The sequence below is a fragment of the Cyanistes caeruleus genome, unplaced genomic scaffold (genome assembly GCF_971803275.1).
Source record: "Cyanistes caeruleus unplaced genomic scaffold, bCyaCae1.hap1.1 HAP1_SCAFFOLD_203, whole genome shotgun sequence".
Lineage (NCBI taxonomy): Eukaryota > Metazoa > Chordata > Aves > Passeriformes > Paridae > Cyanistes > Cyanistes caeruleus.
This window is the reverse complement of record NW_028255990.1, coordinates 108848-136463: the sequence shown is the minus strand read 5'-3', so window position 1 is coordinate 136463 and position 27616 is coordinate 108848. Positions and strand designations below refer to the sequence as shown.

Genomic DNA, 27616 nt, shown 5'->3' with positions numbered 1-27616 from the left:
GGTTACCAAACCACTATACATATGCGGAACTAGAAGACAGCTTTAGCTGCTTGTCCATGAAGAGACTTAAAAAGGAATCCAGGAACCTATGAGTGAGCTGCCTACACCTTGGATCTGCATCCCCTGACTTAGCTACAGTGAAGACTGGTGGAGTTTTGTGTCAGTCTAAATAGTAAGGTGGGAGTGGGGAGTGTTTTGTTCGATTTACCACAATTGCTGCTGTGATTTTACTGTCATTTTTAAATTTCTTTTGTATCATCTAACCTATTGTTAACAACCCACTGAGATCTGACTTCAAATAATTGTCTTCATAGATAAGTATACCTTCTGAAATCCTTTTATTGCTTTAAAATAGAGCACACATTTCCTGGCATGTGTATCACGAAAAATAAACAATCTGGGAGTAAATTGAGAGTAACCTAGAAATCAAAGCAGCTTTTACATTGAGTCATAGAATAGTGGAGTGGTTTGGGTTGAAAGGGACCATAAGATCATCTCATTCCAGCCCTCTGCCATGGGTAGAAGCCAACTGATAGAATCCAATCAGGGAGGAGGAGAATGCACTTGTATGGGTCACACGCTGCTCACGCTCCAGTCAGAGCTGCAGAAGCTGCTCCCATCATTTAAAATTATCAGTATGTGAAACACAAGCACATAGAATTTTTTTTAGATTTGTCCTTGTGCGCGTCCTCTCCCTGTGAAAACCATCAATGCACAATTCTGTGACAGAATGTCAGTGCAGATATGTTGAAGAAGAGCGAGTGCAACAGTGATGGTGCAGAAGTCGTTATTTCAGCCCAAGGAAAATTACACATCTTCATTCTAGCTGACAACTTACACAATGCCATGCTTTAAACACAAATGATACACTGTTTAGCTGGAAAAGCCATTACGTATGTGATGGAGAGTGGAAGTGAGCTAACTGTCTTCCCAGAAAAAATAGTACTTTGCATTTTATGTAAGCAACTTGACAGGTTTTTAAAAATTGGCCTCCAGATTTTGCTTTAAGAAAAAACAAAAAAAAACATCAGTAGGAAGAATGGAGACCTCCACTCTGTGCAGCTTGCCCTTCTTCCCACTGGTACACTTCCACAGTGTGAAGCATGCAGATTGATCTGCCCAAGAAATGGCATTTCCAGACTTTTCTCAACAGCCTGAGAAGTCTTCTCTATTCCAGCACTTTTCTTGCTGCTTCTCCAGCTTTTATCTGAATCTTTGTTGCTCCTAATCCGTTATGAAGGCATGTAGCAAAAACTTTAGAAAATCAAGGTACGTTTCAGCTTTTATCAGGAATGTGAAAAAATAGTTACAGTATGCAAGAAAGAAGGCCAGTCTTATGTTGCTCTCATGTTTTGCCCTCTTTTGCTGTCCTTTTATTTTAGAGTCATAGAAAATATATTTAGGAGGACTTGCTCTAAGGCAGAATCAATCTTTACCAATTCTGGCAGATACTTGTCTCATCACCCTGAGTGCTTTGCATTGAATGCTGTGAAATAACATAGGAAGGATTTCACTTCACTGCAGTCATGGCAATTCCATGTGCTCTCTAGACCTTTTATTCCCTAAAAATAGAAATGGTTACCTAATGTCTATTTGAAATGTAAACCTATTATCTTCTGTCCTCTGAAGTGAATGCAGAAAGAATTACTGCACAAAAGGAGAAAGCACGGGCCAAAGCAAGGTGATAGAAACACATCAGACTGTCCACCCACCTGGTCTTATTGATGTAGTGAAGACAAACTGGTCTCGAAGGGGCTTGAGGGAGTACACCAGTTCCCCTGAAGAACTACACAGCCTCTTTTCTTAGTCTCTCAGGATCCCCCTGGGGTGTGCAGTAGCCAGGTTAAGGGTGCAGGGGGGTTAGGCACAGCTTTAGCACCACAGCACACTGTGTTGTGCTTCACACTGGAAAGCAGGGAAATCTGGTATTCCACAGCAGATTGCGGAACAAAGAGTTTACTAAAGAAAATAAAAAAAATAAAATAGTTCATGCCCAACATAATGAACTGCCTTTTTTATTAAATTTCATTCCCCTTGAAAGCAATTTCAAGTTAGAAACACAAGGGTACAAGGTGGAACTTGTTTGCATGTTTTTAATGCCAAGATTTCTCCCATAGAGCCAAGGAACTGAAGGCAATCTGTCTGATTTCAAGTAGGTTGGCTATGGCTACTGTACATTGAAATATTCATATTTTTTGCACTAATTGCTGTGTGGGAGTTATTCACTGACTCAAAGAACCTTTTGTATTTTGTATTGTACGTACCAGTTCTAAGACATCACTTCATTATATTATTTTTCTCCTCTGTCATAGGTACAGGCTAGTCTTCCACTATATTAACAGTCATTTAAAAGTCTTCTCTTGAATGATACAGAGAAGGGCATTCAAAATGAAAACTAGGATTCGGTTGAGCGGGCAAGTTAACAAGTTGAACACATTTGCTGAAAGAAAACTCCTCCTCAGCAGGTGAGGAAAGTTAAGTCTCTCTTGTGATGTCATAAAATGGAGTTTACATCCTGCTGTATTCACAGGAAAGCAACACTAATGGGGAAACTTCCTTATTTCCAGCTCCAGTGATAGTAGGGTTTTGTCTGCTATTGTTCTGTTTGGGTTTAGTTTAGAAGTTTTTTTCAGGAGAGATAATCTGCAACCTATCCATATCATACATATGGATACCCCTTGAAGGTGGGAATTTCAGTTTTTTATTGTTTCCACATTCCATTTGAAGGTACTAGGCAACATTTTCAAACATTTAGACATGCATCTACATCTCTTTAGGAATCTAAGTTCAAGTCACTAGTGACAGCATGTCTGAAAATGAAAACATACGACTGAGAGGAACATCTTGGAAATCTGAGTCAAATGTCTTCATGTTGGTCAAAGTCCATTTCAGAAAAGGAAAGATACTGATTGAGGACCCTAGATATCCATGCCTGAGACAGTCAGCCAACAGCCCCAAAAATACCGCTTGTAACTCAATATTATGGGTATTAGATTCCGGGATAAGTATCAGATGAAGATGGAAACAGACGGCTATCAGGACACCGGAAAGGGAAAAAAAAAGGAGGATGAACTAGGAATGGGGCTCAGGAGTGTTTTCAGTCTCTGTTTAACATGAGGACTAATCTGGAAAACACAGTGGGATCAAATCCTTTTGTGGTCAGTACTGCTACTCCTAATGAAGCCTAAAGTTGAGTCATGGGATATTTTAGCACTATAATTGTGTCCAGAGTGATAACTGTACATTAGAAGTTATTCTTTAGGACTATGTTTGTTTCTACAAGTCTCAAAAGGAACCACTGTTAGAAAAGCAGAGGAAAACAAATTCGGTATCAGTGTAAAAATCCTGCTTTCTGTGGATCCATGTATCCATGAATAGTATTCTTTGTGAAAAAGGATGGTTGGTCTCATCTTCTGGAGATACAGCACCAGAGTTTCAATGGACTTCAGCTGTGGGAAAGGATTTGGAACATTTTTGCATTATAATAACTTGGTTTAATGTATTTAGAAAGAACTTGCCTATGCAGTTTTAATGTCTTCGGGGAAATAATAGAAATCAGCATTTTTCCAAAAACAACCAGGAATGCTTGGTGCTATTCCTTTTTCAGAATACAGCTCTGCAACAATTTCTCCATCGTTGAAGGCAAAACCTTCTGCTGGGATTCTTCTGGTTTAAAGAGGCTCACACCTGTTTAGCTTTCTAAAATCCCCAAGATCTTTGCTCTTTTGTGGATGCAATTCCAGTTAGAGAGCACCAGAGTCTATCTCAAGACTCTAGTGTTCCCTAACTGGGAATAGGTCCTATGTGAGCATCAGTCAGCTGGCAGAGGGTAGAATATTCCTCAGGTGCCTAAGGAGCAGCTGAGCAGGGAGTTCCTGTCCTTTTGGAGAGGAGCCATCCCAGGATTTTAAGAGATTTTTTATTTTCCCAAATACAGCAAAAGCCATCTGTAATGTTCCCATTAATCCCCAAATGGAAGCCTGGCACAGACTAAGGCATGAAAGGTTTCCTATTTCTTTCCATTAGTTAGGATTTTGCTGTCACCATATGGAATTTATTATGATATATATCTATTAGAGTCTATGCAGTGTACGCATAGTTTTTCTTACCAATCTTAAAATTTGTATCTGAGGAAGTCCACGGAAGCAAATCTGCATTGAAAGTTGAACTCGTTCCATTAGAATGTAGACTCCGCAAAGCCTGGGATGGTGATTTGTGGTTTAAATGCTTTGGTATAGATCCAGCAGTTGCACCTGACCCACTCCAGCCTGAAATCAGAGAATGGAAGGTGCAGTAATAAAATTCTGTACAGGTGCAACATCTCAAACTACCAGAGAACACAGAAGGGAATGGTCTGCACTTGCTTCCTGTGCCATCTTTATTCCTGCCTGGAGGCTGGGGCCACACAGTGCACAATGTTGATTTTTACATTAGCTCCATCACACTTGTGCAGATGAGGCTGGATACCAGCAATTCAGTGTTCTATTTCCCCTTGAGGACCCAGTCTAGTAATATTAATTTGATAAGGACACAAAGAAGGAGGCAGGAGTCACACAAAGGGTAGGAATTGAAACCTTGTCCTTATTGTGACTATAGTGTGATCAACAGTGAGCTGGCTCCTGCTCAAGGGAGAACACTGCTTGCTACTGAGAGCGCTTGTGCTGAATTGCCCTTCTGCAAATGGAAAGCTGCCTCTTCCTCGGCAGCACAGGATGCTGGGCACAAGACACAGGTATCAATACAGGATTTTTAGTATGGTTTCCTGAAAACAAACTGGTTAAGCTTTTCCTTTGTTAGACCCATTCATAACATCTTTTCATTTTGATAGACACACAGAGTTATCTATATTTCTGTAAAAAATCAACATCACTGGAGTAGCCCGGAATAAACCGCAACACAGGCTATTTCTTGCTGAGCTGTCAAACAGAAGAGTCTTGGAATAATTTAGATTGGAAGGGGCCTTTGGAGGTCTTCAACCTCTTGCCCAGAGTGGGGTCAAGTTGACTTGGCATCTGTCCAACTGAATTTTGACTCTTCATGGAGAGGGACTTCCCCCACCATCTCTCTGGGTCACAGCCACCCAACTAGTAAAAAAAAATGTTTCCTTATAAATAACGTGAATTTCCATCACTTGTGGCTTGTGTCCATTGCCTTTTGTCTTCTTGCTGTGCACCTCTGAAAATTCGTATCTTTTCTGTGACTACCCCTCAGATAGCCAAAGACAGCAAGACATCTCTCTTCTCCTTCCCAGGCTGAGCAAATCCAGCTCCTGCACATAAAAGAAATAGCAACTAGTATGCCCAGTATTCAGCATAAATTTATGAATCTCAGCTTTATGAAGACTGGAAAGTCACCAAAAAACATGGCTCACATAAGGGAACACTGAATGGCATGTAAGAACAGAATTAAGAGACCGAGCTGAAAACGGTTTTTAAAATCTGCAGTTTTTCCTGCATGCTGTCACCCTGTCATCATATCACATGAGCAGTTAATACAAGAGGATAAAGACCTATTAAAGAACAATTATCCAATGCAATGCATTGGGGCTGTTGAGAGGAGCTTTATTTCTTAACGCAGAACAAATGTGACACCAGTAGCAGACAAAGGTTTATGAGTCAACTAAACAAATCCCTTCAGTGCTTACCAGAATAACCACTCAGACAAAATCTTCCCCAGCAGAAGTATAATCGGCACTGCTTCACTACTTCATCCTTCATTAGGCAGTGAAACACAAAGATAAAGAACCCTAAAGAAGAAAGGAGAGATTCATGGGTTTTCATGTTTGTTCTCCAACCTGCTGCCTCTTTTCTAAACTTTTGTCATGCCACCGATAGCTGTGCGTTCTTTGTGGGCAAAGCGTTCCTGGCCCAGCATCAGGATCTTTAAGGTCTCTTCCAACCCAAGCCACCCTATGATTTTATAATCATGTTGTCCCAGAATTGCACTGACTTCTTTGTGCATATGAAAGGGTGACAGGAAGAATTTTCTGCAGATTTGGTTTAAGAATACCCTGCGATTCGATGTGGATTCTGTCAATTGTTTTTATGCCCAGAAAAGGATCATGCCAGCTCCTGACAAGGTGCAGTTATTGGGACCTGTGTTTCCAAGGCATGACTTCATGTCTTTAATAGTCTACCTATCACAGCAATGTTATCTGAACAACACTGTCATCCCACTGCAACAGAGCTTTCCTTTTAAAATACATGAAGCTGTAATGCAAAAGCTCTATCGGTTCTCCTCTTCACCCATGCTTGAGTGACATGATATTACAGACTTATTTTTATTTCACATCCTTAAACCCTTGTGTTTATAGCATAACTCCATTCAGAAATTACCTTGTAAGGTGTTAAAAATGCTGAAGAGATACAAGAAAAATACCCTCACACTGCTCCCCAGACAAAAAAGGCAAAGCCCCAAGTTAAGCCCAAAAGAAACATCAGGCTGAAAGCACTTTAGAGGTCTTGGAGAACAGCCCGTTTCCAGAATCTGCAAGTCTTTTGTGTCCTTGTTTTCACAGAGTGTATTTGAAGGAGAACAGTGATGAACATGGCTGTATTCATCAAACATATTAAGAAGAAATAGGCCACAACAGAGATGTAGAACACCGTGTTGTCCTGGATCCAGCAACTGCAAGAAAGGGAGGTGTGTATTCAATAAGGAATTTTGTGAGGGAGAAACTCAGGAAGTCTGGTTCCTAAAAAAAGCACTCTGTATAGTTCTCCAACACCTAGTTAGGGGCATTCCCTAGCACCCGTTATTTCCCCCCAGTGAGGACATTAATAGAATCCCTGCACTCGCCTTTTTTTATGGATGTTATGGGAATTCAGTGACTTTAAGACATGGATATTTCTGGAAAATTCAGATAAAGCTGACAATTATTTCACAACTTAATAGTGTATAAACACAAAGACACACAGCCTTAGGGAAACCAAGTAGAATATGACTTAATTAGGGGTATAAATAATTTTCTATTTGAAATAACAATGAGACAGTGTTGTGAATTGACATTAAAAAAAACCCAAAAACAGCAACAAAACCAAAAAACCAGAAGGAAATGTGCAAAATACTGGAGCAATTATTGTGCCTTTAGAGTTTGCCAGAAACCCAGAACATGCAGAAGCAAATATCCCATTAGACTGGGTTAATGCAAAGAAAGAAATTCACAGAAAATAGAAATGGAGTTGACTGGCAGAAACCATCCCTTTCCTCAAGCCCAATTCGCTGATATGAAAATTACTCCATGTAGTAGCCATGTTCCTATGAACCAGAACCACTAAAAGGAGAGGGTGAAGATGGGGGAGAGGAGCCAAAAGTGAGTTATTTCTAGTTATTTCTTGTGTTTTTCAAATACTCTGGTGACCATCAAAAAGCTTAAAGTATTATACTTACAAATTGCTGTAAGGATGGATCTCAGAGAGTGACCCATTGCCACAGAAGTCCTTATTTATAATGAGCACAAAGGCAATTACAATAGCTGGTATTCCTAATGTGGAAAGCAAAGATAAATAAATAGTTTGTTTCAAAATAAAAAAAATTGAGAATATGGAAAGATGTCAGATAATCTCTGATACCTAATTAACAGCAGATGTGTGCATCTTTGGATCAAATTCCACCCCCAAAGCTCCTTCCGAAACAAGTGTAATTAAATGTGTAGCATAGCAGGTTTAATCTCCTTATTTATGCAAATTACAAACGAGTAGGCATAAAAATATGTGTGTTTGCAAAATGTTTGTGAGTCTTCAAACATCTCCAGAGGGGATCCCATCTGGTAAAATAAAACCAACTGATTATTACAAAAGTTGATTGTTGAAGGATAAGCAGACCACAGCACTTTGTGTTAAGAACTCAAAGAGACAGATGTTTCCCAGGCAGTGCTTTATCAGGCTTCACTTCCACATATTTCCCAGATTTTTCAGTTCTGGCTTTTCTGTAGAGAGAAGCTACTGCCAACAGCACCACCAAGGATGGCTGCCCCTGAGAACAATTGTGTGACATCAGGTCTGAGGATAGGCATGATAATACGCTGCACACTATGCAAGAGCAAAAAAAAAACCCAAAAAAACCCAACTTAAAACAGCATCTATTTAGTGACCCAAATAATACAGCCAAAATTCTGATCTATGTCAGTGCCTCTGATAACACCTTTTCTAACAGGTGAACCAGAATTTGGGTTCTTTTTGGTATGTTTCTCCCAAACAAGTCTCTGATATTTGTCAAGGGAATTCCTTGGGAGAGCGATGAATGAAAGCCAAATCCACTCTGTGCATGGGAATCAGAAAGAGAATGCCAGAAATGGACACAAGGCCTGGAGAAAGAGGTAAAATCACCTTTGAGCATCCCCACACAGGGGTGAAGGCTGTGGGTAGCATTACTGCCACAGTCAGACCCACTCACATGAGGTACCATGATAAATCATCCTGTAAAGAGAAGAGGGGTAGGAAAGCAGTGCCTTACACTCACTTTCAGTTGCATATGACTGTGCAAGGACCAACATTCTCTGCTAATGTCTCCTGGCACAGAAGAAATTTAAGCTGAACAGCCTGGGAGAAGAGATCCATCCTTGTAGCACAGGGTGTGCATTGCATTTCTGCTAGTTCAGTGTCTTCACTTATTTCTGTAAATATGCCCCAATCTGAGAGAAGCTGACAAGCACAGAAGTGAAGAGGGAATCAGTCTACTTATCCCAGCCAGCAATGCAGCATTTTAGGATGTACTTTGGGACATAGGCATTGAAAACTTTGACGAGAGCCAAATAAAAGTGGACAGACTCCAGGCACATCCACGTGAATGCTGCAAGAAGAAAATAGTGGAGTAGCATGGCCACAGTAATGCAGAGGCCTGGCTGGTTGAATGAGGTCAGCCAGGAATTGGTGAGGAAGACCATGTTCAGCATCAGCAGTGCAGCACAAAGGTTGAGGAGGATTTTTGAGGTGTTGTTTCTTCTCACCTTCCTAAAAAGAAGGGCAAGTCCACAAGGTTATCATCCAATTTACAGCCTATACCCAGGAATATTCCAGATTCGTGATGTAATATCTCACCCATGTCCAGGGGTAAATTTTTGAAATTACAGAAATTTTTAGTCTTTACAGACATTTTACTGTGAGGGTGGGGAGGGCCTGACACAGGCTGCCCAGAGAAGCTGTGGCTGCCCCATCCCCTGGAAGTGTTCAAGGCCAGATTGGATAGGGCTTGGAGCAATGCAGTCTAGTGGAAAGTGTCCCTGCCAATGGCAGGGTGTTGGAATTAGAGGGCCTTTTAGATCCCTTCCAATCCAAAATATGCAATGATTTTGTGAAATTTAGGAACATAAAGATTGCTGAACAGTTCAGACAGGTGCTTGTATTGAAGTATGAGTATTCAAATCTCTCTGATTTCACAACAGACGTCAAAATAAAGCAATATTTATATTGTCAGCTCTCAGTCTTCCCTCTTATGCATCACAGCATCAAATATTAACAAACATTCTGATAATTGCTGCAAATTCCTTCTTGCCAAAATACTAAAATCAGTGTAAGAAAAAGGATCAGACTTACTCAAGGGTCAGGTATGTCATGAGCGTTATTCCCAAAAAAAAGGAAGAAGCACCACATCCCGCATAGCTTAGCAGAGTTAATATATGATCATGCGTGACACCTATTTCTGTCCGGGCCAAGTCCTGTGTTACAAGACGAAGAAACACTGTTGTTTGCCAAGACAGATTTAGAAAATTCCCTTCCACACTTTCACATTGTGAAATTACTGTACTGCTTACTGCTACTTTTGGAGATTTTCCATTAATATATTTATGTGTTTCTTATTGTATAGTCCCACAGACTATCCAAACTAGCAAATGGTAAATTAACCAGCAGTATTTAAAGTATCCAGCAATAAGGCATAAAGCTAGAAAAGATGTTCTTCAGAAAGGACAAACTGAACATGGATTCTGGGATCTTACCAAAATTATTCCACCAGGAGCTCACTTTGTAGGAGAAACTACTTTGTTTCAGTGGCAGCTGCCGTGCTTGGGACCTGCACAAACCTGCTAAACATCTTGGAGCATAGTAGATCCTCCCTGTCCAGAAAGCACCATTGGAAAATCAGACAGGAGGCTTGGCCCTGCTTCTCCACAGCTGCTACCAGGAGGAACATTGAGGGGATTTTGTTGTTCCCTGAAACAGCTTCTCTTCTATTTCATGAAACATTGAACCACAGACTGGTAACCTACATCTCTGATGTCCCATGGATGGTGCTGTTGAAGACCTGTAGCTATACTAATTACCAAAGTGACAGTAAGAGGTGCGATCTGAAACTCAGACTGAATTCTTCTTGCTTGAATGAAAACTTGAAAAAGTGTCTGGAACTTGAACCAGTGTCTGAGATCTGAATCTCAATTCCCTTCTGTAAAGCCACAGTTTTACTCCCAGGAGGGCTTTTGCCTCTGGAGCAGGGTCATGCTGACCTCTAGGGGAAGTATCCAAAGGCAAAGGTGGGGCCTCACTCCATCGTGGGGGCTGTATCCTACTGGGAATAGCCAATTTAATCTACTTGGTTTGCCTAGAACTGCCCTGTCTCTTTGCCTTTGTTGCAGTCCATTCTCAGGCAGTCATCCCAGCTTTTGACATTTTGCTTTTAGAGGCAGTTTTCTAGCACACAATAAGAGGTGATAGATAATGAGATCTCCCATATTTATACTAAACTTCACTCTCTGATGGAGCATAGATAAAACTTTCAAAAAGTAATGTCATTAGTTGTCACTGGCAGTTAGTAAATTTAACACAGTACTTCCAACACAGTAAATAACACATTAAGGTTGATTAAGTTACACTTCGAAGTACAAACTACATATGTAAAACAAAATTGCCTTGAAGCAAGTGACACTTAAAGGACTTTACACCGTCAAATTATCATAACTGGGTTTTTTGTTATTGCTCATTTTGGCAAAATTGCAGACATCTAAGAGCTTGTATAGCTATGCATCTCCCATTTCTTTTCCAAAACTAGCGATGACTTCGTTTAGTGCCACGGGACTTTCTGGGAGATGACTCACAGAGTACTCACCAGTAAGACTCCAAAATGGGTAAGGTGGTTACAAAAACAGATTGTATAATTCATATCTGTATATTCCATTTCACACCCCGATGTATTCCAACCACCCAGTCCATCTGTGCAACAGAGAAAAAGGATTTTTAAGCAGAGTTAGTCATCCTCCATCATTTATAGCTGTGCAGCACACAGCGTGTGTGAAGATGAGCTCAAGTTAGTCCAGATTGCAGGGTCATTTAGCAGCACACAAGTGAGATTTCACATGAAAACACATCTTCTGTAGTCACCTGAGAACCTCAAAATTTGGATGAAAGCTTTTGGTGGAACAAAAAAATATTTAGAGTCATTTACATATCTGCACACACAGAAAGAAAGAAGATAAAGACCCAGTGCTGGGCTACATTGTGCTCGAGGAGGTGGAAACAGAAGAAAAGAAGCATGCACAGGGCAGAGGATTTGTTTAGGTAGAGCACAGCGCTGAAGTAGTCGCTGGTAAGACTGAACGTTATGACCCTATCTATGTAGTCTGCATCACATATTCAGAAGCTAAGCTTCTGATTAAAAAGAAATTAATAATTTCTACTCCTAGTAATTGCAGAGGAAACCTCTCCTGCATGCTCTGAGTTAACCCAATTTACAATTATCTCTCTCTGTCTCGTGACTGTCTCAGCCATTCTAAAGACCTGGCCCCAGCAAAGCCCCTGCTGTATTCCCTGAAGTCACGGCAAGAATTCATCTGACGTTTCATTGCATTTCTGCCTTTTTCTTAGGTGAAGTCCTCTTATTCATGTAGATGCAGCACTGCACAATGTCATACCCATATTCCTGGTGATAACACTGAGTACTGAGGTGTTGACATCAACACAAAGCAGCAGCACAAACTCAGGTTTCAAGGTGCAATGTCGAAAAGCTAAAGCTTCTGCGATGCTGGGGACAGAGCCAGCTCGGCAAGTGACACTTACTGTTTTTCCCAAAGTCCCAAAAGACACAGTGCACCGCTGCATTGCCCTGGAAAGAGAAGAAAGGAGGCTGTGACATTTATTTAGGACATCTGCACTCCATCTGCACTTTCAGATGGTGTATCTCACCTCTGATTGGGGTGTATGACCAAGTCATTTGGATTTGATTTCCCCTGCACTGCTTGGCCTCAAAGCCCACTCGTGTCCACGATTATTTGTGTGCGGTGCTGCAGGGGGTCTGTGCGTGAGTGGAGACGCCACGAGGTCAGGGGCAGCTGGACACTTGGGCTTGGGGACCCAGCCAGGATATTGGCCATCTCACCTGTGGCACTAAACTAGCAGAGTCACACTTTTTGCCTTCCCCTTTACCAAGGGAAATCCTGCGAGTTAGTGATTTTCCCCAGTTTTATCTTTCAATACATTGTAGTCTTTTAAGGACAGCAGCAAATCTGACAAATCATTCACCTGAGGCCAATTTCTGTGTCTAACCTCATCAGGTTCATGCGGTGCCTGAGATGTCACACCAAATTACTGGTGAAGCTATGACTAAGACCTGGAATAACAACCTGAGATGCGATACATTAAAAAAAACCAAAAACCCTACAAGAAATGTTTACTTTAGACTTTCAGTAATTCCCCTCTCTGAAACCAGGCAGGGAAGACAAGTGAGAGCTGAACAGGTGTAAATGGATATTCAGTGCAAAGATTTCTCTTGGGGACATTCTAGTTTATTACTCATCATGCTGCAGCAAACTTTTCCAAGGCACAGATTCATTTACTTTTATTATTATTACATCATTAATATAGTTTAATAATGCACAGAGTTTACAGGAAGCCAGTCTAGCAAATAAGCTGTTGTGTGATTTGTAGGCTGTCATATATAATTAGGCACACAGCCAAAGATGTAGGTTTGGATGATAACTCATTCAATATTTAATTAAGATAATTTTAAAAGGTCAAGGAAAAAATCTGAAAGGTGCCAGATGGCCTAGTGGAGTAAAAATGACAGAAGAGAGGGGATATCTAGGTGAAATTTCTGGGTATATATTTGCTGAATAGAAAGAGCATTTTGCCATGAAAGCAGCAACTACAAGTCCTCATTAACTCAAACTTTAAGCAAGTTCAGCTTATCGAAAAATTTTCTTCTGCCTCGGGTTTGTAATATGTGGACACTGAGCCTTAAACATTGGCAGCACAAATATGCTAAGGAGGAACTCAATCAATAAATTTTACCCATGCCCATTTAAAAATAAAATAGACTTCAAGTTTCTGAAACAAAACAGAACACTTTGATTTTGAAAACATCTTTGCAAGGTTTTGGGGTTTTTTAAGCTCCTCTCCTTTGATGACTTAAACTATTTTCCAAATGCAGATCATGGATAAATCATTTCAGTCCAATCCAAAATCTACTATTTTCTGGCAAATAAACTATTCCTTGAAAAAAATTTGTCTAAATCAGAACAAGGAAACAATAAAAATGCTCCTTGTTGCTAAGCATGGATTTAGAGTGGAGACAAAAGCTTTAGCGACCTGCAAGATTTATTAAACACTGAGATCTGTGTGGTCAGTCAAAGTTTGGGTCCACGTATCGTGGAGAGGTCAGGCAGCAAAGTGTTTTATTTGTCCTGTTCCCAATTTATTGAAAGGGTGAGTGAAGTCAGCTTTGTCTCACTTTGTCCCTGATGAAATGAACAAAACCTACCCTGTTCTGGTCTATATGGTGGAGAGTAACAGTCACAGGCTCGTTAAGGTTCTGAACTGATGCGTTTTCAATGCTGGCACTCACAACGTAAGTTTTTAACCTCTCCATCGTTAAACTGTCATCCTGCAGGGGAAAAAAAACACACATGCAGAATGAATCCAAGCTCTTTCTTGCTCTCATTTTGAGTACATTTTGCCTGCACATCCCTTCATCAGTCTGATGCTAATGTGCCCCGAAGAGACGATGCTGTTGGAATTTCTTTTGTAGGCACGGAGAACAGCTGAGCCCATTCCTGCTGTGTTAGGGTTTGCTGGGAGTCGTAGTTACCAGAAAAAGTGAAGTAGTGCCAAAAAACTTGAACTGGATCTTTGAACGCCTGTCTGGGTCAGAGTACTCGATCCCTAGGAAGTTCTTCAGGGATTTTGGCAGAAACACCGAGGCCAAAGCCTTTCTGAAAAGGTTTTCTTGTACACTGATCTGCAGGAGAGAGATGACATGCTCAGACGTGCCATCCTCAGGTCAAATTCAAAATGAGACAAAAGAGCAGGAGGATTGTCTGGTTTAGTCAGTGGTCTCTGAGGTGATACTTGGCTCTCACCTTGAGATCCATGCCTCTGTTGTAGGAGGTAATGCCAAAGGCCAGTCCTCCAAACAGTCTGGGATCTGGACGAAGCACTAAGAGGGCCAAGGACGTAGTTATGACTGATATATTTCTCTCTGTGTAGAGAACCTTATAGCCCATCTCCTCAGTCATCCTCAGGATACTTCAACAAGAGCAACAGAAAGAAAACAAAAACACAACTCTTGAAATGTTCTGCTGGTTTCATAATTCACACCCAAGAGACTAAAAGTCTTTGCTCTGATTTATGATAACAAGAAGCAAGCACTAGAGCAGAATGGGTTCATTTGGGGGTAGATGCAACTTTGTCTGCACAGGCGGAGATGGTGGCAAGCAGTTGAGTTGGCACGATTTAGTGGCCTCCGGCAGGTGGGAGATACCCTCCTGCGGGGGCAATAGAAAGAGGTTCTGAGAAGACTCGAGTCAAAATCCACATCCAGTCAAAAACTGCACTTCATTTTCAAGGCAGTAACTTGTAAAATCTGCTAATTTGATTATTTTCAATCACCTCATTGTACCAGGAAATGAAATATTAGAGCCAGTTTAGTTCTGGTAGGAACCTCTAGAAGTCCATACTCCAACTCCTCACCACCTCAGGCAGGATATGCTCTGAAGGCAGAGCTGCTGCTCAGGGGCTTGTCCAGCAAAACTCCGAATGGGTAAACTCTGTGTCCTTGCATTTGCCCTTGTCAAGGTCGGCTGCACTGCTCTGGACAGTGCTCTGCTCAGGCATTCGAAACCAGGCAGCTGAGTTCCCTTTAAGACCTCAAAGAGGAGAGGTGTTTTTAAAGTTTTTAAAGAACCTTGATTTTAGCACGTCTGAGAATCACATCATGGATGCAGGATCCTAAGTATATATTTTGAAGACTAACATTGAATGGCTGTGTTTAAAAAGTCTTTATCAGCAAGGGTAGAGGGTGGAAGAGAGTTGTGTCTCCATGCTGAACTGCCCACAGCCCTCCCTGCCGAGCCACAAAGGTCCTTGCTAGAGGAGGTGGCAGCTGGGCAATCCCTGGGCTGCCTCCAGGCTGGGATGCCCACAGGGATCAACACTGGAATGGGGATTTCTGCAGAATAGGTTCTGCTAAAAGCACCTTTGACCACACAATAACCAATTTCTGCTGGTAAAACCTCAAATATGTTTAAGATCAAAGTACAGAAGTTGCTAGCTGCAGTGATGATATTTTAATAGACTGAATAAATTACACCATGGTGCCATTTCAGCTTAGGAAGCCTCTTCTGAACAAGTTGGCTTACTTACCAATCGGTTATTTTTCTAAAGTTCTCATCTTCTATTTCTTGCAGCAGAATATAGTCTAGTATAGACAACACAGTCTCTGCAAGTGTCACACTCATATCTGCAAGCTCTACGATATCAGAAATTTTCCTTGCAATGATTTCTAGTTCTTCTGCATCCAGTGTTGCATCAGGCAAGAGGTATAAAATATGCTGTACAACATCTTGTGCATTCTCTGAAAAAAAAGGAAGTGCAGATGACTTATGTGGCATAGCTCTCTGTCTCACCATGCAGCTACATGTGTCTCTCTAATGCTCCTGATCTATTACGAACTTATGTCCTAAGAATTAGTCAATAAACCTTCAACATGTCAATGAAACGAGTAAAAACTTCTAAGTAAAATCTGCATATCTCAGATCGTATTTTAAAGAAAATAATGTACTTTTCAAAAGAATACTGTCACCTGCTTTTGGATTTATAAATACTATCTGCAAATAATATTTAGTTCTAACTTGGTTGTTTACAAGAATTTGTGAGTTCCAAATAACGATTACATGATCTGCCTCTGTCCCTAATGCTGCTTACCTGGTACAGCAGCAAAAGCAAATTCTGTATTTGTATTTGCCATTCATCATCTCATCATCCTTCTATAATTTTTGTATAGAAGCAGATTTTACACCCTGGGAATCAGACAGACTGTGTGCAACTCCAGATATCTATCCATGACCTATTCTTTGATGCACTTCTGAGGATTAGGATAAGCTCTGGTATTGGGTTTGTTCACCATTCAAACTACTCGCACTGTTTGGCATAGTTTAAAAAAAAGTATAAACAGGTGGTAGAGGTAATCTCATAGCTTACATGAATTACAGCACCAGCTTTTCAACTCCAGGCACTGATTTGTGCTTCTTTCCATGAGATACTGTGAGCTGTTTTGATGTGATAACAGAGCGTATAAGCAGGCAAAACTTGCCACATTATTCACTAGTTACTCACTTAGCTATACATCTAAGTGTAGGCTTTGAGAATAGGGGATTTGATAGAAAATTTGGAAGCACTTGCATAATTCATCAACAATAAAAGCTCTAAGATCACTAGATGTGCAGGATGCACGAAAACAATCTTATTGCTGCTTCCAATGTGCAAGCTGAGCATTATCCCAGTACAACTATTTTTGTTGTGATTCACTGTGTCACTGCAGTATCTGGTGCCATACCTTCTGTTAGCTTGATATCTTGGAGGTCTAGAATACTATTTGGAAGTTTTTCCAGTAACTTGCATTTAGTCATGTTTGGTTTCTTCCAAAAAGCTTGCTCAAGTTCAATACTAATTTCACTGAAAAATGAAAACAATGCACATTGTTACAAGAAAACATAGATAACCATGATATTCCTCATATTTCCCGCTCAGGTAGCTAAGAATGCAATTCATTAACCCAACTTTAAATGGACTTTTAAGTCAGATCTGACTTAGCACTCACCCAGCAGAGTGGGGGCAGAGCTCAAATGCCAGAGCCATGTGAAACACACCTTGAAGTACTGGAGGGCAGGAGCCATTAAGAGAAGGCACAAAATGCTATGGGGCAAGGTTTCCCCTTCCTGCCCAAGCAGAAAGTCAAGTCCCTGTGGTGCCAGCAGGTTTTCCCTGCAGGTGATGGGAATGATGCCACACCCTTTTCCTGCAGTCTGTGCTGGACCAGACCTGGATTTCTTTGCATCTTCCTTGGCGCAGCACTGCTGTGTGCTGTGGCAGACTGCCATCTGATTTTCCATTACAAAACCTGCTGCTCTCCCCTGTTTTCCACGGAAGAACCAATACAAGATGTCTTGTCACTTACCAGCTCCTCTGAGCAGACTGCAGAGGGTTTTTCCTGCAGCTGACTTCTTTCTTAGAGGCTGGACTTGTTACAGGCCAGGAATAATTCCCCTTGTACCTCGTGAACAAAGATCTTTCTGAACAACCCACTAGTGCTAAGCAGGAAATAAATAATAGCTCTTTACAAAGACTCAATAGTCAAAAAGAAGACACCATCCCACCCTCCCCCACCTTCAGACACCCAGGGACCCAGCTATCCTGTGGACCTGGTTTCATGATGGGAATGAGTTCTGATTTACAGACTGGACATCAGCATTCTACAGGTTTACAGTCTGTAAGAAAACATGTTGTTTAAATATTTAATCTCTTCTGCAATTTTTTCTCTTTCGTCTGACAAGGTCAGTTCTCAGGTAGAGAGTTTCCAGTATCACAAACCATATTCAGTGACAGCATGCCCTTCAGGCTTCTCTAATCGATCAGAAAGAGCTTCACATTGCCCCTCATTCCTCCAGGCTTGTTGATTTATCATCTGCAACTGATATTTTGTAAATTGTTGCTATAAAATGTGGTTTTGAATCTCAGGTATAGTCTGTTACCTCCCACCTCTGCAGAAAGGCAGATATTCCAGCATCTCCAGGGACTTCAATCCCACAGCTTAAATTTGCAGTGAAAACCTGTAAATCTTCCCACGGAGGGAAGCTGCAGAGACGGCTCTCTGATCCCCAGCGTGATGCTGCAAATAATGAGTCCCTGGTTTCAAACTCACAGAAAACAGGAGTCTCATTATGAGCCTTTTTAAGAACTGCTGCCATAGAGGGAGTGAGATGAGAATGCAGAAAGGCCAGGCATGCCCTATCACTGGAAAAAATACTTTTTTTCTTTCCTACAGAAATATAGACATAATATTAGGATATGATCTATTGAGCCCCATTCCAGACTATTAGAACACCTGGGGTTTAACTTAGCTCCCAGCATGTTCCAGTGCTGCAGATTGTCTCCAGATAGGATTGAATCTGCAGAGGGCAACCACAGGCCCCACTCTGTTCATGTTGTTATCAGTGTAATATTTAGAAAACCATTGCCTCAGAGACGATGTATCATATCACTCGGTGTCAGGCAGGACGGATCAAAAGAATTTTCTAGTGAAAAAAAAAACCAACAGAGAAATTGCCAAACAAAGCCCAAACCCATTCTGAACAGGAATGTCACTTGGGATTATGTTTCCATATCCTGACAAACGAAAGTATGATCACAGCTTCATAGATAGCACTTTATTTGTTTCTCTCTTATTATCACCAGAAGAAGAAAAAAAAAAAAATCATCTGTTTATTCTCACACATCAAAGAACATTACCAGCAGGCAGGTGTGGGAGTGGTGACCTGCATCCTGTAGCCTCATTTGCTTTAATTAACATGTATGTAATTCTGCTTGTGAAAAGAAGACTAAGGCATGATGGCAGGTGAGGTCTGAAGCCACGAGAGTACCGTACCACTGATTTTTTTTGAAGTCCTACTCAAGGATTTTGATTTAATAATTTAATAAATAGTTTACTTGGCATCCTGTAAATATGTACAGTTTCCAATCAGCAAGTATCAAAAATGACCAATAAGAGAACTGCAATGAATATATTTCTATATTATTAGCAGTCATTTTCAGATATTGAATATTCATCCCTCCCTCAGATTATTTAAAGTTGATAAGAAAACCAGGAAGCAGTGTGTGGGTGAGGTAGGGGGAGGAAGAGATGCAGACTGAGTCAGTGAGAGGATGAGAACACACACTTGGACACATTTATCATTCCTTCCCAGTAAATCCATGCAGATAGTGTGCTTCTGTAAACAAACAGCATTGGGAGAGTTAAAAAGGGAAATAAAGTGTCACTTCCAAAGAAAAAACTGCCCTATGTCCTCATAATCCCTGTGTTGATTAAAATACTTAAAAGTTTATTCTATTTCTTGTTTCTGCTACCTTTGAAATTTAATTGAGACCACCCACACTACCAATAAAAAGACAAGTCTAACTCCGCAAAAGAAAAGGAAGCCCTCGAGACATGTCACATAGGAATCAATACATAGTTCAGCTCTAGGGTCCACATGGTCCAGTATCAGTTTGGATGTCCAATTTTCTCATCCAAAGCTGAGAAAAAGTTGATCAATTTGGCAGGAGCTAGATGTTAATTCAGCCTTTTTATTATGAAGGTTTTCTTTGGAAAGAGTTTGAGTTTTCCTTAACAGCCCTGTGTGCCGGAAGTGACCCCAGTCCTACAGGGTGCATTTTAGAGGCATGAATTATCTCTGTGCCCTGCACTATTCTTAAAGAGACATGAAAGAAATAAATACAAAAACCAGCATAGAACTCGTTATTGTTTTTCTGGGATTTATGGTGGACTGAAAGGATGCTGAGCGTGTTCGTGACGCAGAGCTTACTGTGTTGAACTCAGGGCCTGAATTATTACTGCAGAACTTGGTTCTGTCAGTAGCTTTGTGCTTTTCCCAAGACACTGAGTAGCAACTGCACACAGCTCCTATTTTACCGTGACCAAAGTAAAACTAGAAAAATAACATGGAGAAATGTGGAAGACGCCCAGGAGGGAAAGAAGTGAATAATGACAAAACCACGAGCCTTTTCACCTCCAAACGTGGATGACGGTTGTAACGCAATCAAAACCTGACATTTCACTCATTGATGCATTTTCTTATTTGTACTGGCTCATCTGCAGCCCAGACTGAACCAGCATCCCAGGAGATGGCATGCATCGTGTCCAGACTTGTAGGTCTCTGGCCAGCATGCTTCAGGAACCCCGGTAATGGCTGAAGGAAAAAGGCCAGAATAAGAACTGCTGCTCTAGAGCAGAACACAAGGAAAGTGGGCTCCTGTAGGGATAAACTGTGTGCGCACAAACCAGGACACCATCAGACACTCTCTGGGCTGGGGGATGCCATCCATGCGATTCATCTTGAGCGGGATTACTGTACCTGTCAGGAGAAAGAGACGAGCAGCAGCCATCAAGATGCAAAAAACCTTTTTAGCAGAGTACTGTTCAGGTCGACACAGGAACCTCTTCATTTTCTAGGCATTTTCTGAAAAAGAGAGGTTGGTGAGCATCCCCTTCCTACTCACTTGGCTGAGAAATTCAAACTGCTCCTGCAATGTGCTGGAATGGCATTGACAGCACAGGAGCCCAGAAGTCCTCGCTCCCTGTGACCAGGCTGAGTCACTAGATCAGTCATCTCTGATCTAAAGGTCACAGCTACACAAACACTCTGGATTCTGCCGGTTTCTAAAAGAGATGAAGTTTACACGATGACACTGAACGTGTTCCGTTTATCTGTCACAACCCTAAACCTGTTAGCAACTTCCAGTCTGCTTTGACAAAGGGGTGAAGTTCTTTAAAATGTAGGGAAAACAAGAAGAGAAAGCCCTGCCAGAGCTGCTAAGATGGATGTGCTGACCGGCAGTTATGTCCTACAGACTCTGGTGGGATGGTAACCCACACAGCATCAGACAGGCCAAAGGACACAGGGAAAAACAGGACACAAAGCTGCTCATGGACAGCACAGCCAGTCAAAGTATTTGTTCTCACCCCTGGGCTCTGTCTACAAGCAAATTTTCATCGTATATGTAAGCCATGGGATCATGCTTATAATTGAGAAAGGGCAAAGTATAAGCTTACACCAAACACTTAAAATGCAAATATGCCAGTCTAAGCTGGAAGGACTTTATTCTGTTTTGTGCTTCAGTTTGACTAAAGTTTCTTCCAAAATGACTATAGTTAAATCAGAGCAACAGAGTAAGTAGACAGGCAGCATTGATGTCCGAGAGGCCCAGACTCCCTCCCCATGCCCTGCAGCTCTCCTGTGCTGCTCTGCTCCCTCTCTACTCACTTCACCAGGCACCAAAGAAAGGACTTAATCTTGGTTTAGGACCACACTGGATGAAATCTCCACCTATTAATGAGTTACAAAAAATTCTTGTGAGGGATGAACTAGATCCTCAAATGGTCTAAGGCAGCCAAGCTCCGTTCAGTGGAGTCGCCTGGCTTCACATCAGACACAGCCCTTGCCTGGGGCTCCCCACAAAGGGTTACAGCACCCTGCCCACTGGCAAAATGGAAGCTGTTCCTTTGTGTTCAGACATGTAAAATGAACACTAGAAAACGAGAAAAACCTCTGAGCTAATAACAACTCTCTCAATTTCCTTTAAAATTGCACTTTACAATTTAACTTACAGTGTTAGGAAATGTCATCCAGTTTTCCATTTACTGCTGTGACAACAAATCTCTTCTCCCAGCTTTCTACACTCTTACTCCAGCAATATTATGCTGACTTTTACAGTAACATTTAAGGAATAAAACATTACGCTCCCAGCCTGTGGCACCTAAATAGGACTTCACACATATTTACATATTTTCTTCTGAAAACACCATAGTTTTTTAAAGGCTCTGCTCAAAAACTGACCTCCATGTGTAGCACAGAAATTCAGGTAGATTTTTGCTCCACGCTGTTTCTTCTGTCAGATGCCAAAAGACCCGAGAAGGAGATATGAAGAGAAAGTCAGATGCGATGTTTTCACAGCAGGTCAGGAAATGAAGAGCAAGTCATTTCTGTTCTGAAGCTACATTTCTTAGGTCCTGGAAAATCTGCTGCGATAACAAATCTCTGCTTCCAAACTTCTCTTTCTTTACTCCAGAAATGATTTGTTGACTTTTGCAATAACATTTAAGAAACAAATCATTACACTCCCAGTCTCTGGTACGTCACAGGGTCATATGGGTTTTGTCCAGAGCAAAGTCCAGAATATGGAGCACTGTAAAACACAAATTAGAAACAACCGAAGAGATACTCTCATTTCTGTTTCAAAAGTGACTGCATTAAAGCACACTAGTTGAAAATTCCCCACAATAGCTGTCTAGCATCTATTTGTAGTATGTAACACTATAATGTAAAGATCAACACCAGTATCTTTCTCCTCTCCTGCAAGATATTAATTAGTCATTGCCAAGTTCACAAAATGTTAATTATTGCTTGCTGCTGAGAAAGACTTCATGAGTGAGGTCTCAGACAGAGTGGCCCCCAAGAAGGACACTCCTGTGTGTCTGTCACTTTGGACAGCCGGAAGTCAACTACTGAATTTTGCGAATTAGCTCCAGAGGGACAAAATGGTCCCTGAAGGCCAGGTGGCCATCTCCTGCAGGACTGTGATCTCAAATGTTTTGACAGCAGCTCCCAGTAGTTCACTTCTCTTACTGGATCTGAAAGGGATGTAAGAGGAAGCAGAGAAAGCCTGAACCTCCCCAGACTGCTGAACACTGCACCCTGCTCCTCCAGGCACTCTAGGTTCCAGACAGAATAGAAGCATCCCTCCCTTCAGCATTCCTACATAACCTATTCATCCATTGTCACCTTATTGCTCACGAATCTGTCTTCCTCCTCTTGGTTACCCCCGTTTAAACACTCCAGACTTCAATTTTTTTCTCAAAAAAATGAGAGCACCCCCAAGCAAACTGGTTTAGGTCCCAGGAGTGCCTCTCTTGCCTTGCCTTCCCCCTACGCACCTGCACAGACCCTCTCACAGACAAGTAGCCACAGCCAAGCACCCTCCTGCCACCCACTGGCCTCAACCAGCAGGTCGCGGTCTCCCTCTATTATGGGCAGATCACATCCATGGAAATTTCTTGGCGCACGCTGTATCTCACCAAATCCACGCTGCATAGCTTCTCATACCTTCTATCATTTGCATAAACTCTCTCACGGAGAGCCTTTCTTCTGAACAGGGACTGCACAGGACTTTTCCTAATGATTTACATTTCCTCCATCTTCTTTTACCTGTTTCAATGTTTTTCAGTTTATTTCGATGCTTGCAATTAATTATTCAGCACAAGTTGTTTGTCAGCATCCCTGAAGATGATTGCAAAGGGTCTGGAGTGCTACGAGAGGGCATCTCTTCTTAACTCAGAGGCAGACCCGGATCAGATAACTGGCATCCCGCACCCATTTCTAGTCAAAACTTTCATGAGAAGATTTAGAAGGTGACCTTTAGGACTTCGAGCAGTGACTGAGGAGTACAATGAAATAAAGAGAAGCAGAGAGCCGACATGAAACACGTTCAGGCTCACGAAGGCCATTCAGATAAAAATTAATTTTGCTTTACATTGGATAAGTGAAGATTTTTGCTAGGAGGTTGCTATGGTGACTTTTCAGCTCTCCCAAACTTCCTCATACTGCAATTACATCTCAGAGCCTGGGAGTTAGGAATCTGTGATTCTTCGGAGGAAGAATGTGTGGCTGACTCTTCAGGATGTTTGTTAACCAGCCATTTCTATTCTAAAACAAAAAGATTCATATACTTGTCCCTTTAACAGGTGCTTACAGTTTCTGTGAAGCCATCAGGCATTTCTGGGTGCCGTGCTTCAAGACCTTCTTGAATAATTTCTAAGAGGCTCCCTTTCAGAATACCTCCATCCTGCAAGTGTTAAGGAAAGGATGTTTTACTCTGGTTGGGCTAAGCTTTCTTCAAATCACTGCACATTTCAATTTGGTACCTAAACTAAAAAGTGCACAATGACAGAAATATTTTTGCATTTCCTCAGCTTTTGTTTTTCACCTTAGTTGTCACTGACTGAGCACTGAAAACACAGAGGCTGTGCAAATATTATTCACACTCTCTAGTCATCAGACCTACCCAGTCCTGCACAGCTCCCCTGAGATAAGGCATCATTAAAAAATAATTAAAGCCCAAAATACATATCCTTTGATCTAGAAACAATCAGAACGCTGTTGGTCAAAATAAACAGTGTAAAATACTGAACAGCAAAGGGAACCGGTACGAAGTTTAAACACACAGTTGTTGCTCTTTTCCTTCAAAACAGATGCATCGGGTGCCTTGCGCAGCCAAAGGGCATGGGGGCCTGGTTGCACAGGGCAGCGGGCCAAGGGAGCATGGAAATACCCTCAGGACACTGACCTGTAAATAACATCATAAAATCATAACAAACACCATTTATAGATCATAGACCAGAAGTCAGTAAATTTGATTGTAAAATATTAGATTACTTCACTACCTAAGAAAAGACAGCGGGGTGTTCAACTTCTCTTTCAACAATCTTGAAGGATGTAAACACTAGCTAGCATATTCTGAGAGCTGACAGGTAGTCCATGCAAACTTCTAGATGACAAATTGGTTTAAGGACAAAATTGACTTATTATTATTCTTCTTATTATTATTATTATTTCACAGCTAGGAGAAAATTCTTTTGACCATGAGTAACCAAGTCCTGCAGTGAGCATGCTAGAAACCTGGCTAAAATCTTTCACTCCGAGGTGCAGCAGCCCCAGGTGTGACCAGTGAGGATGAGAAGGGGGTGGCTCCCACCAGAGGCTTCTTTCAGAGGGTTACCTGGGCAGAAGTGCACAGGGAGCTGCTGGTTGAGAGGGGCCAATGGAGGCATCTTGGGAGTTCCAGGGCTGGAGCTGAAATCACTGTGCGGCTGGAATAGAGCCTGAAAATGGGATTGAAACTGTAGGGCTGACACAGAGACTGTAGAATCCATGTGCTGGAATCACTGTAGTCCTATGATACAGATGTTAGGGCTGGGTATTGTGACTGAAAATGGAACAGAATGTGAAGAGTTGAAAAGGGGCCAGTAAAATATCGCCTGAAATGCTGGTGATGCTGAGGTATTGTCTGGATCGGGGATAGCCACTGTAGGTCTAGGAAATTTTCTATGGCACTGGGATTTTCAGTGAAAATGGAAAAGAAACTAGAGCTGAGAAAGAGTCAGGGGGATTGAGGAAATGATGGGTGGGGCAAGCATAGTGTCTATTGGGCTGGCAAAGGCATCAGAGGCCTGGAGCTGAAAGCACTGTGGGGTTGAAATCTTGACAGTGAGGTGGGCTTAGACACTCTAGGGCAGGAGATGAATCGTTGCAGAGCTGAAGCTAACACCAAGATTCTGCCTTTTGAACCTGCAGGGGTTGCAGCCAGGAGAGCTGGAGACACGTGCATCTGGAACTGGAAGAAGAGAGCTTGCAGTGAAATAAAGCTTGTGGGCCAAGAGCTGAAATCACTGGGGCAGGGAAAGGCATTCTAGGGCTGGAGCTGAAATGACTGTAGGGCTGGACTATTGACTAGTTACTGATACTCAATAAAAAAAAAAAAAAAAATTAAAGCTAATTAAAAACATAAAATAACCATCTAAACTACTAAGAAATTGAAAAATATCACCATCCCCCCAAAAATACCTATAGAAATCCACCGTACAAATGCCCATGTCCCCAAAAATAAAACTAATAATAAACACCACAACGTAAAGAAATCCAAACGTATCATCAACACCCAAACTGAAAAACACAACATGAAATAAGTAAAAGAGATCCGGTAATATACGCCACTACAAACAAAACAAAACAATCAATTACTAAAAATCACCTTAAAACCACTAGATAAAAAACTTCAGATCATTAACAACTGCATCTAACAAAAGCCACCTAATTAACACCCAAAACTCGGCTAACCAAACAAACAATACCCAATTTGAACCCCTACATACTATAAACAAAACTAAAATCCCAATAATACAGATCAAAATCTCTTTTAATTGATTCTACCTAAAATACAAACAAACCCATTCATCAAATTATCTTTACTCAAAAACCAAATTTCACACACTATACAACACAATAAAAAACCACAATATGTACCACCAAAAAATCTAATATTGAATAAAGTAAATAAATAATGCAATAAATATTGAGTCAAAAACACCTCTACTTACTAAATATTACGACCACTATATTTAACTGTATCTACATAAAAGTATATCTACAATTAAAATACATTACTTTGAGCATTAAGCCAAATATAAACAACAAAAAATAAAATGTCCGAAAACTACATTATATAAGAATATCCCCTATCGTTTGCTTTATGCCCAAACATAAACTCTCTAACTTCAAAACTAAAAAAAAAAATCTTCGAACATAAAATCTATATACAATACAATACAGCCTCACCCAAATTCTCTCTCAACTCTATTATCTAACACAGACAACAAAAAAATCCATTTTTTACTTTTTAAAAATAACTTCTAGTCGATTAGTGACAAAAAAATTGCCGCAGCGGTGGCACTCGGCACCCGGGGGCGGCCCCGCGCTCCCGGCCCCGGACGGAGCGCGGCTCCCGGCCGGAAAGCGGCTCCTCCGGCGGGCGGGGGCGGCCCCGGGAGTGCCCGGCCCGCCCAGCGGCACCGGGACCGGCCCGAAGGGGCCCCGGCCGTGCCCGAGCCCCACGCCCAGAGCGGGCAGAGCGGCCAGGACGGACACAGCTCCGCGGCTCCCGCCTGCCGGCCCGGCACAGCCCGCCCCGCTTCCGCACGGCTCTGCCGCTCCCTGGCAGCTGCCCGGCCGCCAAATTCCCGCTGCACCTCAGCAATTCCCCGGGGAATGCCAGGAGTGCTCCCGTGCAGGGTGTAACGGGGCAAAAGGATAAACCTCAGGATAATGCAAATGGGGGAGGTACCCTCAAATCAAACACGACACGGCAACAATATTCTTCCCCTTCCGGTTAAAATAGAACACAAGGATTCCCTGTCAACCGATCTACCTAACACCCTGGAAAAGGCAGGTTTTCCTCCGATCGGTACCCTCAAAATCACAGGTCAAAGGGGATTCCCCCCAGTTTAATCACAAACAATAAAGGAGAAGCAGCACCCATCGCCCGAGCTCTGACAGACGAGTCAGCATCATTAAAGTAAGAGGTGAGTCACAAACCAGTCTATCATGGGGCAGAACCGTTCAAGCCCAGACAAAAAGCTGTAGAAGCAACTAAAATTCTTACTGAAAGCCAGGCAAAGTAATTTGCCTAAACGAGAACTAAAAACCCTCCTAACCTGGACTCTAGTTAATTTCCCAAACGAAAACACTCAGAAGTTTTTACAAGAGATTTCTGGGTCACAGTCGGTAATAAGCTTTTTAATAACATTTCCCGCCGAGATATGGCAGCCGCTAAACTCCTCCCAGCCTGCAGAGCACTGGTAGAAATGTGTGCTGCGAATACACAAGGCACGAGCAGCCGCCCGTACCCCGCGACCTCCGTCTCTCCCACCACTACACCCGAGCACGCGGCCCCCGTACCCTCCGTCCCCCCTCCCTTCCTGCCCGCTTGGACCGGTGTGCCCCCGCCCCCTGACCATGCGGCCCCCGTACCCTCGGTCCCCGCCGGCTCCCCTCCCTTCCGGCCCGCTCGGACCGGTGTCCCCCGCCCCC

General features: G+C 42.0%; 1 protein-coding gene and 1 long non-coding RNA gene across 6 annotated transcripts; one reads left to right on the top strand and one right to left on the bottom strand.

The window, feature by feature from the left end:
• LOC147645654 (uncharacterized) lies at nucleotides 1-8317 on the top strand. Its single transcript, XR_015282231.1, has 3 exons — nucleotides 1-177; nucleotides 6518-6642; nucleotides 8155-8317. It is a non-coding gene; the product is annotated as an uncharacterized LOC147645654 (long non-coding RNA).
• LOC111928522 (adhesion G protein-coupled receptor G4) lies at nucleotides 322-27616 on the bottom strand. Of its 5 annotated transcripts, none has more exons than XM_023925869.2 (19): nucleotides 22909-25364; nucleotides 21812-22160; nucleotides 20330-20434; nucleotides 17377-17509; nucleotides 16756-16874; nucleotides 15564-15774; nucleotides 14282-14447; nucleotides 14011-14160; nucleotides 13684-13806; nucleotides 11985-12030; nucleotides 11038-11141; nucleotides 9534-9655; nucleotides 8461-8951; nucleotides 7390-7483; nucleotides 6336-6627; nucleotides 5645-5746; nucleotides 4110-5269; nucleotides 1713-3449; nucleotides 322-695 (listed from the first exon to the last, which is right to left on the bottom strand). In XM_023925869.2, the coding sequence occupies exons 3-13, from the start codon at nucleotides 20418-20420 to the stop codon at nucleotides 8675-8677; spliced, it is 1542 nt and encodes a 513-aa protein (XP_023781637.1). In that variant the 5' UTR covers nucleotides 20421-20434; nucleotides 21812-22160; nucleotides 22909-25364; the 3' UTR covers nucleotides 322-695; nucleotides 1713-3449; nucleotides 4110-5269; nucleotides 5645-5746; nucleotides 6336-6627; nucleotides 7390-7483; nucleotides 8461-8674. The 5 variants fall into 5 exon arrangements, with proteins under 5 accessions (XP_023781637.1, XP_086730503.1, XP_086730504.1 ...); XM_086874377.1 differs by having other exon boundaries at nucleotides 322-1959; nucleotides 23724-23816; nucleotides 24750-24852; XM_086874378.1 differs by lacking the exon at nucleotides 22909-25364 and adding an exon at nucleotides 27557-27616 and having other exon boundaries at nucleotides 322-1959.

What these genes read in the sequence shown, in the direction of transcription:
- LOC111928522 (XM_086874378.1), bottom strand. Translation starts at nt 20,420, where the DNA reads ATGAAGAGGTTCCTGTGTCGACCTGAACAGTACTCTGCTAAAAAGGTT. An exon ending in ACAGAGGCATGGATCTCAAG is followed by an intron (nt 14,161 to 14,281) that starts GTGAGAGCCAAG and finishes TCTCTCCTGCAG; the next exon opens with ATCAGTGTACAAGAAAACCT. An exon ending in ATGACATACCTGACCCTTGA is followed by an intron (nt 8,952 to 9,533) that starts GTAAGTCTGATC and finishes CCTTCTTTTTAG; the next exon opens with GAAGGTGAGAAGAAACAACA.